This window comes from Pseudophryne corroboree, chromosome 2 (assembly GCF_028390025.1).
Source record: "Pseudophryne corroboree isolate aPseCor3 chromosome 2, aPseCor3.hap2, whole genome shotgun sequence".
Classification (NCBI taxonomy): Eukaryota; Metazoa; Chordata; class Amphibia; order Anura; family Myobatrachidae; genus Pseudophryne; species Pseudophryne corroboree.
In genome coordinates, this window is record NC_086445.1 from 766,169,910 (window position 1) to 766,182,274 (window position 12,365).

Consider the following 12,365-nt stretch of genomic DNA (forward strand, 5'->3'; position numbering starts at 1 on the left):
CTCCTCCACCGTTCTATCTAAACTTCGCTCAAGATTGTGAATCTCCCTCAGTCGCGTAACAGTTTGCTCTAGATCAGTTACCTGGGCTTCCAGGGCAACCATACGCACACACCTTGTGCAGATGTGCTCACACTTAGATGGTTGCTCCAGGTGCGCGTACATCTTGCATGACATGCACTGAGTGAAATCCCCAATCCCAGCCCCACCCATATTTTTGTAAGGTCTAACTCCCTGTTACCCAAGAAGAAATAGAGAAGCAAAACAATCTAGCAAAACACTCACTATACAATAATGAAGTTAAGCTTATACTTATCTATCCTTTGTGTCCCCTAATCCTTCACTTTTATGCAGCAATGGTCACCGGTTCCTTCACTTGTATTCAGCAGTCTCCTTCCCCTTCCGTCCTCTCCTCTGATGTCTGCAGCAGCAGTCTTCATTGCCCCCTTGTGCAGCTCAGCAGTGGATTCAGACCCCACAGGCTGATTGTGGGTCCCTGGTAGTACTTGCTGGCAGCAGCAGTAGGGTATTTCCCCACCAGCAGCGTCCCTGGGCAGTACCTAGTATGCTCTCACACAAAATAGAACAAAAACAAATACAGAAACAAAAACAGCCCTATTCTCTCAAAATATCTGCCACACACACACACACACACACACACACACACACACACACACACACACACACACACACACGAAACCTCAGCCCCTCTGCTACTCCAAGTTAGAGACCCTCTTTCTCACTCACAAGGTCAGCCCCTTGCAGCCTCACCAGAGACTTAATGGTATTGTAAATATTTGTGTTCCTGCTTGCGTATTATAAAACTCACATTTTTCTGTATTCTAACTCATCTGCTGCTGTTTTCAACTCACAATTCACTTAAAAAGCCAAGCTTATCACTTTAGAATGCAAGCTCTCACAATGAGCAAGCTCAAATGAGTCTGGTCACTGATTAAATAGATTCTAGGCAGCTGTTGTAATCAGCCCCTCCTCCTGATTACTTCACACCTGATTACTTCACACCTAGATTCAACCCCCTCCTCCTGGTTTCTCCTCACACCTGCTGCTGTGTCCAACTCACAATTCACTTAAAAAGCCAAGCTTATCACTTTAGAATGCAAGCTCTCACAACAGCCAAGTAGGTAACAGATAAGCAGGTGGTGGTGGTGGTGGTGGTGGTGGTGGGGGGGAACAAGTAAAGTCAGACAGATAGGTATACCATAATAAATTGTTTGTAAATTTAAACACACACTTTTCAATTTCCAGTAGAGATAGTTATCTTGAAGTCAAGTGAAAACTTGAAGCCATGTTTATGATGGAGTTGTAGAATAAATAATGATGTTGCTTTAATATATGATACAAGTTATACAGAAATTCTCATTAAATAAACTGCAGAGCACTCCTGAGGCAGACCACTGGGCATTAACAAGTAATCAAAATGACCATCCATATTATTTTAGTTGATTTTCCATGTCACCTGACTTAATTTGTATTAATTATATTCTCCTTTCAAATCAAGCTTGCAGAATATTTCAGCACCCTTTATGCAATCAAGGAAGTTAATACTTTCTTTTGCCTATAATTTTAATAAGCCCTCGATCAATACATGGACAGACAGACTCTTCAATATTTATCTCTAGGGGAAAAAAAGGCAAATCCTGCTGAAGAAAAATTAATTCTGAATGAAACAATTTTGAGGTTCTTTTGAATCATTTTGATGTAGCCTAGATTTAAGGAACAGTTAGCTTATAGAACTGATCTAATCGTAGAGTCTTTACCTGAATAAAATATATGGCACAGTTCTATGCTTTGTATTGTGACAGCTTCTCCATTTGACACTTGACAATTGAAAAGGTAGTGTATTTAACAGCAATTCTTCTTATACTGTACTTCAAGAAAGCAGGAAATTGTTGGTACTGGAATTACCTGTTATATCAAGCAGTTTCCCAGGTTTGCAAGTAACCTATGTGCTAATTTAGGACAGGACCATTTAGTTTTAACAAGCATAACTTTGGAATTAGGGGGCTAATTTTTTGGCTTCATGGGGAAAGGGCGTGGCCACATAGCTCCTTTTTACACAGTATGGCAGGCAGAGCTCCCTTTTACACAGTATGGCAGGCAGTGCTCCCTTTTACACAATATGGCAGGTAGAGTCCATTATTACACATTAGGCAGGTAGAGTCCCCCTTTTACACAGTATGGAAGGCAGAGCTCCCTTTTAAACAGTACGGCAGATAGAGTCTCCTATTACACATTAGGCAGGAAGAGTCCCCCTTTTACACAGTACGGCACATAGAGTCCCCCTTTTACACAGTACGGCAGAGTCCCTCTTTTTGACACATTAGGTAGCAGAGTCAGGGAGAGAGGGGGGGTGTCTTTGTTCGTTTGTTTTATCACCTGTACAGATGCTCTGCCATCCAGCTGCAGTGGCTCCACACAGGCATCATGACCACTGACAGCGCCAGCTCACTTACGGGACCTGTGTCACTCCCTCTCCATTGCGGAATTAGCAGAGGCAGCTGCAGCTCACATCTAGGAGCTGACACCTGCTGTAGCGCTCACACTGCCTCTTCATCATAGAGGTAACAGCGGCTCTCACAGGCGGCATTACCACATGAGGCTGTGTCACACCAAATGCCGCCTGCTCCCCGGACCTTATAGAGGCGGCGGCGGGAGACAGGCACCTGTGGAAAGTGGAAATTCCACTACTACCTCACGAAATATAACATACATACATGGGGGTGTAGTGCCAGATGGTGTGCCTCCACTGCAGTTGCGCTGTGGGCAATGCACCATCTGCATACAGCTATTTACGGCCCTGGGCATGGGTACAGAAACAGTATATTGATAAAATGTCCAGGATATAAGCATAGGTTCAGTATCAGCATAAAAAAGCAGTACACAGTACAGCAGAATATAAAAGTAACAGGTGCTGGAGCGAGAGATGTTGATCTTATACTTTGGCACAGGTGTGGTCAGAGAACTGTCATTTATAGGCACAAGAAATTTGATTTCTATGCCAAAGAGCACACTGCAGTCATGTAACCACAATGACATACTGTATTGTGGACAAACAGAAATGTATTGCCCCTAGGAGGCACACTAATCTAGGACAAGTGGAAACCTCCACAAACTGCCCTCTCTTCACTACTACAGGTTGAGTATCCCTTATCTAAAATGCTTGGGACCAGAAGTATTTTGGATATCAGATTTTTCCATATTTTGGAATAATTGCATACCATAATGAGATATCATGGCGATGGGACCCAAGTCTAAGCAAAGAATGCATTTATGTTACATATACACCTTATACACACAGCCTGAAGGTAATTTTAGCAAATATTTTTAATAAATTTGTGCATTAAACAAAGTGTGTGTACATTCACACAATTCATTAATGTTTCATATACACCTTATACACACAGCCTGAAGGTCATTTAATACAATATTTTTTAATAACTTTGTGTATTAAACAAAGTTTGTTTACATTGTGCCATCAGAAAACAAAGATTTCACTATCTCACTCTCCATAATTCGGAATATTCCATATTTCTGAATATTTGGATATGGGATACTCAACCTGTATAAGGTACAATCATATTTTTGTGTTCTGTACGCTCTGATCAGCCTTGTCATTGCTTCAATTCAAACTACATTGCAAATGAAAGTAGATGCTCATTTTAAACTTCTGTAACAAGACTGGTAGGCACTCTCATCTACCGTTCATTGTGAACTGCACACGGTAGACAGCAGAAACTGTACTCTGGCAGGATCAAATTCTATTTTCTTTCTTACATGTTATCTAAACTTTTTTCTATTTTGTAGCAGTGCAAATTATATTGAAGATGCAACTTTCACATAGCTATTATCATTGTGGTACTAATTAATCGATAATTTCAGGATGGTGTGTGCATTTTTTAATTTTTTGCATTTTGTTTTCTTGTAAAACACTTGTACTACTTTTACTATTATACATCCACTTCACATGTCAACATAGGAGGTTTTAATTTGTCTTTGACATACTGTAAATGTGTCAAACAAATGTTTTGTGCATGTTTGTTGTTTGAAAGTATATGTTGACAGATTATAATGTATATTTAATAAATGTAAGTTATTAAGAGAGCCCCATTATAGAGTACCCTCCTGTTCTATTAAAAACAATGTATCATATTTTACTTTTGGGAGCAACACCAGCTTATTTCTATTGTGCTGAAATAGCAATATGCACATCATCAGGTAGATGGTGTTTTATATATGGTCCACTGCAGGAATCTAGCTCACCCTCTCTGTGAAACTACACTTAGGGTATTATAGTTTGGCAATTGCATTTTGATGTAATAATCATTCTGTGTTATAGGATGTTCTGGAGCTCTTGCAAAACAATTTGCATCTACATATCCCGGATCTACTGTCACTGTTATGGACCTGCAAAATGTGATACAAACTGCAAAGAAATATTTCATGACAGATAGTGATCAACATATATCTTTCATTGAAGGTATTACACCTATTATTTTATTATTTTATTTTATTGATGTAGAAGGTATTGTAAGATTTACACAACACAAGAACACAAAACCAGTATTGCTTCCGGTTAAACATCTAAACAATTTTCACTTTCATTTAGAAAAATAAAATCTGTGTATTTTTGTTTTATGTAAAATCTTTATTTGAATTATTTACTTAACATAAAATTTTTAGTTGAATCAGCATAAATAATATTAACATCAACATTATTAATTTAACTAGGTTTCATTTTAAGAATACAAAAGGAAACATAAAAGTATACAAATGTTTTAAAAATGAAATCCAAAGTCATCATAATTAAATGTATTGATTATTTATTATATATAACAAATACACAAATTAGATCCTAGAACAAAACCAACTTGACTACTGATAATTTAACAATCTTTTATAAATAACACACTACAATATGTTTTTGCTTATTGAAATAACCTACTGTAACAAAAAAAAGGGGAGTGCTGGAAAAAAATCCCTCATATTTCAAAAGAGTATCAAGACTTCAATGCTATTAACCAATTAACTGACAATTTCCCCCCAAAATAAACAGCTTAGAAATTGTTTTTTTTTTTTTTTGAGTGAATTAGGTGAAGAACATGAATTAAACCCTATCCAAAATGACTTAAGTTAAAAAAAAAAAAACATTCTAAAAAAAACAAAAAACAACACAATTTTTGTCAAACATCGAAACATCGATTGGTAATATCGTGACCATCAGAACATTGCAACCATCGCATCTTTAGTTTTTAGAGCCTGAACAGCTGCCAGGAACACGGGGGGGGGGGGGGAAGGGGGGGCCGGGTCTGGCTTGGGAGCAATGATTTCCACTTACCAGCAGCTGCTATTGTCTGCAGCCACTGGGGTAGGGGATCCTGCCATGCTGACCAATCTGCAATGATTGGCAGTACGGCAACACTGGGGGCTGGGTGACCCTCCGGTCCCTCTGACAGCAGCAGTGGAGGGAAATTTCCTTTCCCTGCCGCTGCGTACACAGTTTATCTGACTGGTCACATTCTGTGCGCGCAGGTCAGATAAAGCACTTGCAGGCATGGTCGCATCTGATGCGACCATTCCAGGCAAGTGGTTAATAAATGATTGCAATTACAAGCATTGTGAATTAAAAAGGCATATACAGATGTAGCCATGGTCATCTTTACTGCGATGCAGCATGCTGCAATACGGCTTTCTGCATGGCTCGCTGGGATGTGACAAATGGAATTAAAGGAGCTAATAGAGCGATTGCCAGCTGCCAATAGTCAAAGCCCGGTGTGCCATACAGAAAGCTGTCTTGCAGCATGCTGTATAGCAGCAAAGATGAGCATGGCTACATCTGTAGCAATGAATATGTTAACCCATTGTTGCCGGTAAAACCCACTGTGTTTTTGCAGCAACACATTACATCTCCTTTTACGGGCAATGGTAGAACACCATGTTATTACTATTGACCTCCAATAGATGAGTGCTAAACCATTAAGAGATCCACACCAAAGTGAAAACATGATTACACTACTTTATGTATCCCCATTTTTCCCCCATATATACGATATACTGTATGTGGAGCTGTTTTGACCTTTCTATACGGCTGGAAGAAAAAGACGCAGTTTCACAGTGGAAAATTTAAATTTTTAATGAAAATATCACCGCTATGTACTTAGGGAAACCTGCAGGGACAGTGCTAGCAATAATCATTCTCCCTGTAAGAAATGTCCCCAACATTTTGGAGGAGTTTTTATTTAAAAAACTCCGGGAGAATCTGACACTGTGGATGTGCACAGTGCCAGTTACATGGAAACATAAAAACATTTGATAGCATATAAGAACCAATTGGCCCATCTAGTCTGCCAATTTTTTAACCCTTAGGGTAACTTTAACCCTATTTGATCATTAGTTTTTTCTCAAGGATTTTCATATAACTATCCCAAACATGTTTAAATCGCTCTACTGTCTCAGCCTCTATGACCTCTAATGGGAGGTTATTCCACTTACCCACTACCTCTTCTGTGAAGTAATTTTTCCTTAAATTTCCCCCAAACCTACTGTACCTCTCTTGTTAAAACCCTTGATATATTTGAAAATGCCTCTCATGTCCCCCTTTTCCCTTCTTTGCTTCAAACTATACATATTGAGATCTTTTAGTGTTTCTGAGTAAGTTTTGTGATGTAGGCCATTCACCATTTTAGTTGCCCTTCTTTGTTCCCTCTTTAATGTATTTATATTCTTCTGGAGATATGGTCTCCAGAACTGAACACATTATTCTAGATGAGGCCATGTCAATGACTTATACAGCGGCATTATTACTTATTTTCTTGCTGCTGATTCCCTATGCAACCAAGCGTCTGACGTGCCTTTCTCATTGCTTTAATATATTTTTCCCCTGCATTTAAGTCACTTAGTTAATAGTGACTCCTAAATCACTTTCCTTCTCATAAGTTTCCATTATAAAGTACCATTGATACTATATTTTGCCTTTGAGATTTTGAGACTCAAGTGCATGATTTAGCTTTTTTTATTGTTAAACTGTTGTTTCCACATTCTTGACCATTCTTCAAGTCTACCTAAATTCTCAATCATTTGTTTTACCCCCTCCTGGTGTGTCTACCCTGTTGCATATCTTTGTGTCATCTGCAAATAGGCATGCATTCTCTTCAATACAGTTTGCAATGTCACAAACAAAGATATATAAGGGGTCAATACACAGAACTAGTGGGAGATTTGTTTTTGGTAAGATTGTCACACAGGTCACAAAGGGCACCCGCTTAGGTTAGAGGTTAGAGATTTCGCACACTGAGACGGAAAGGTTTCTTCACAGTAAGGACAATACGTATTTGGAATTCCCTGACTGAGAGAGTAGTAATGGTGGGCTCAGTCACTACTTTTAAGAATGGGCTAGAGAAATTCCTAATGGATAAGGATATACAGGGTTATGGTGGGTAAATCATGCACTATAGTAATAATAAAAAATAAAAAAACAGGAAGAAGTGACATAATGGCTAAACATTCACAGCAGTTAAAATTAGAGATGAGCGGGTTCGGTTCCTCAAGATCCGAACCCCCCCGAACTTCACCCATTTTATACGGTTCCGAGGCAGCCTCAGATCTTCCCGCCTTGCTCGGTCAACACGAACGCGCCCAAACATCATCATCCCGCTGTTGTATTCTCGCGAGATTCGTATTGCATATAAAGAGCCGTGCGTCGCCGCCATTTTCACTCGTGCATTGAAGATGATAGCGAGAAGACGTGGCTGCGTTATCTCAGTTTCTGTGTTCAGTGTGCTGCAAATATCTGTGCTAAGTGTGCTGCAAATATCTGTGCTCAGTGTGCTGCAAATATCTACGTTCTCTGCCTGAAAATGCTCCATATCTGTGCTGCATTGTAGTTGTGCGCAGTATATAGTAGGAGGACAGTGCAGAATTTTGCTGTCAACCAGTATATATATAGCAGTAGGGTACAGTAGTCCATTGCTCTACCTCTGTGTCGTCAAGTATACTATCCATATCTGTGCTGCATTGTAGTTGTGCGCAGTATATAGTAGGAGGACAGTGCAGAATTTTGCTGACAACCACTACATATAGAGCAGTACAGTACAGTAGTCCATTGCTCTACCTCTGTGTCGTCAAGTATACTATCCATATCTGTGCTGCATTGTAGTTGTGCGCAGTATATAGTAGGAGGACAGTGCAGAATGGTAAAGTAGTCCATTGCTCTACCTCTGTGTCGTCAAGTATACTATCCATATCTGTACTGCATTGTAGTTGTGCGCAGTATATAGTAGGAGGACAGTGCAGAATTTTGCTGACCACCATTATATATATAGCAGTACGGTACAGTAGTCCATTGCTCTACCTCTGTGTCGTCAAGTATACTATCCATATCTGTGCTGCATTGTAGTTGTGCACAGTATGTAGTGGGAGTACAGTGCAGAATTTTGCTGACCACCAGTATATATATAGCAGTATGGTACAGTAGTCCATTGCCCTACCTCTTTGTCATCAAGTATACTATCCATATCTGTGCTGCATTGTAGTTGTGCACAGTATATAGTAGGAGAACAGTGCAGAATTTTGCTGACCACCAGTATATACATAGCAGTACGGTACAGTAGTCCATTGCACTACCTCTGTGTCATCAAGTATACTATCCATATCTGTGCTGCATTGTAGTTGTGCGCAGTATATAGTAGGAGGACAGTGCAGAATGTTGCTGACCACCAGTATATATATATATATATATATATATATATATATATATATATATATATAGCAGTACGGTACTGTATATCATTGCTCTACCTCTGTGTCGTCAAGTATACTATCCATATCTGTGCTGCATTGTAGTTGTGCGCAGTATATAGTAGGAGGACAGTGCAGAATTTTGCTGACAACCAGTATATATATATATATATATATATATATATATATATATAGCAGTACGGTACAGTAGTCCAAAGCTATACCTTTGTGTTGTCAAGTATACTATCCATATCTGTGCTGCATTGTAGTTGTGCGCAGTATATAGTAGGAGCACAGTGCAGAATTTTGCTGACCACCAGTATATATATAGCAGTACGGTAAAGTTTTCCATTGCTCTACCTCTGTGTCGTCAAGTATACTATCCATATCTGTGCTGCATTGTAGTTGTGCGCAGTTTATAGTAGGAGTACAGTGCAGAATTTTGCTGACCACCGGTATATATATAGCAGTACGGTACAGTAGTCCATTGCTCTACCTCTGTGTCATCAAGTATACTATCCATATCTGTGCTGCATTGTAGTTGTGCGCAGTATATAGTAGGAGGACAGTGCAGAATTTTGATGACCACCAGAATATAAATAGCAGTATGGTACAGTAGTCCATTGCTCTACCTCTGTGTCGTCAAGTATACTATCCATATCTGTGCTGCATTGTAGTTGTGCGCAGTATATAGTAGGAGGACAGTTGAGGATTTTGCTGACCACCAGTATATATATAGCAGTACGGTACAGTAGTCCATTAGTCTACCTCTGTGTCATCAAGTATACTATCCATATCTGTGCTGCATTGTAGTTGTGCGCAGTATATAGTAGGAGGACAGTGCAGAATTTTGCTGACCACCAGCATATATATAGCAGTACGGTACAGCAGTCCATTGCTCTACCTCTGTGTCGTAAAGTATACTATCCATATCTGTGCTGCATTGTAGTTGAGCGCAGTATATAGTAGGAGGATAGTGCAGAATTTTGCTGACCACCAGTATATATATATATCAGTACGGTACAGTAGTCCATTGCTCTCTCTCTGTGTCGTCAAGTCTACTATTCATATCTGTGATGCATTGTAGTTGTGCGCAGTATATAATAGGAAGACAGTGCAGAATATTGCTGACCACCAGTATATATATATATATATATATATAGCAGTACGGTACAGTAGTCCCTTGCTCTGCCTCTGTGTCGTCAAGTATACTAACCATATTTGTGCTGCATTGTAGTTGTGCGCAGTATATAGTAGGAGGACAGTGCAGAATTTTGCTGACCACCAGTATATATATAGCAGTACGGTACAGTAGTCCATTGCTCTACCACTGTGTCGTCAAGTATACTGTCCATAACTGTGCTGCATTGTAGTTGTGCGTAGTATATAGTAGGAGGACAGTGCAGAATTTTGTTGACTACCTGTATATATATATATATATATATATATATATATATATATAGCTTTACGGTACAGTAGTCCATTGCTCTACCTGTTTGTTGTCAAGTATACTAACCAAATCTGTGCAGCATTGTGGTTGTGCGCAGTATATAGTAGGAGGACAGTGCCGAATTTTGCTGACCACCAGTATATATATATATATATATATATATAGCAGTAAGGTACAATAGTCCATTGCTCTACCTCTGTGTCATCAAGTATACTATCCATATCTGTGCTGCATTGTAGTTGTGCACAGTATGTAGTGGGAGTACAGTGCAGAATTTTGCTGACCACCAGTATATATATATAGCAGTACGGTACAGTAGTCCATTGCCCTACCTCTTTGTCATCAAGTATACTATCCATATCTGTGCTGCATTGTAGTTGTGCACAGTATATAGTAGGAGGACAGTGCAGAATTTTGCTGACCACCAGTATATACATAGCAGTACGGTACAGTAGTCCATTGCACTACCTCTGTGTCATCAAGTATACTATCCATATCTGTGCTGCATTGTAGTTGTGCGCAGTATATAGTAGGAAGACAGTGCAGAATTTTGCTGACCAACAGTATATATATATATATATATATATATATAGCAGTACGGTACTGTATATCATTGCTCTACCTCTGTGTCGTCAAGTATACTATCCATATCTGTGCTGCATTGTAGTTGTGCGCAGTATATAGTAGGAGGACAGTGCAGAATTTTGCTGACAACCAGTATATATATATATAGCAGTACGGTACAGTAGTCCAAAGCTATACCTCTGTGTTGTCAAGTATACTATCCATATCTGTGCTGCATTGTAGTTGTGCGCAGTATATAGTAGGAGGACAGTGCAGAATTTTGCTGACCACCAGTATATATATAGCAGTACGGTACAGTAGTCCATTGCTCTACCTCTGTGTCGTCAAGTATACTATCCATATCTGTGCTGCATTGTAGTTGTGCGCAGTATATAGTAGGAGTACAGTGCAGAATTTTGCTGACCACCGGTATATATATAGCAGTACGGTACAGTAGTCCATTGCTCTACCTATGTGTCATCAAGTATACTATCCATATCTGTGCTGCATTGTAGTTGTGCGCAGTATATAGTAGGAGGACAGTGCAGAATTTTGATGACCACCAGAATATAAATAGCAGTATGGTACAGTAGTCCATTGCTCTACCTCTGTGTCGTCAAGTATACTATCCATATCTGTGCTGCATTGTAGTTGTGCGCAGTATATAGTAGGAGGACAGTCGAGGATTTTGCTGACCACCAGTATATATATAGCAGTACGGTACAGTAGTCCATTACTCTATCTCTGTGTCATCAAGTATACTATCCATATCTGTGCTGCATTGTAGTTGTGCGCAGTATATAGTAGGAGGACAGTGCAGAATTTTGCTGACCACCAGCATATATATAGCAGTACGGTACAGTAGTCCATTGCTCTACCTCTGTGTCGTCTAGTCTACTATTCATATCTGTGATGCATTTTAGTTGTGCGCAGTATATAATAGGAAGACAGTGCAGAATATTGCTGACCACCAGTATATATATATATATATATATATATATATAGCAGTACGGTACAGTAGTCCTTTGCTCTGCCTCTGTGTCGTCAAGTATACTAACCATATTTGTGCTGCATTGTAGTTGTGCGCAGTATATAGTAGGAGGACAGTGCAGAATTTTGCTGACCACCAGTATTATATAGCAGTACGGTACAGTAGTCCATTGCTCTACCACTGTGTCGTCAAGTATACTATACATAACTGTGCTGCATTGTAGTTGTGCGTAGTATATAGTAGGAGGACAGTGCAGAATTTTGTTGATTACCTGTATATATATATATATATATATATATATATATATATGTAGCTTTACGGTACAGTAGTCCATTGCTCTACCTGTTTGTCGTCAAGTATACTAACCAAATATGTGCAGCATTGTGGTTGTGCGCAGTATATAGTAGGAGGACAGTGCCGAATTTTGCTGACCACCAGTATATATATATATATATATATATATATATATAGCAGTAAGGTACAATAGTCCATTGCTCTACCTCTGTGTCGTCAAGTATACTATCCATATCTGTGCTGCATTGAAGTTGTGCGCAGTATATAGTAGGAGGACAGTTCAGAATTTTGCTGACCACCAGTATATATATATAT

The 12,365-nt window shown here is 39.3% G+C and overlaps 1 protein-coding gene across 1 annotated transcript in view; it reads left to right on the plus strand.

Annotated features, from left to right (window-relative positions):
- LOC135015769 (acetylserotonin O-methyltransferase-like) overlaps positions 1–12,365 on the plus strand; it is a 138,066-nt gene that overhangs the window by 40,380 nt on the left and 85,321 nt on the right. The window contains exon 6 of the mRNA XM_063952819.1: positions 4,355–4,495. Coding sequence (XP_063808889.1) covers positions 4,355–4,495 — 141 coding nt within the window. The remainder of the gene's footprint in view (positions 1–4,354; positions 4,496–12,365) is intronic.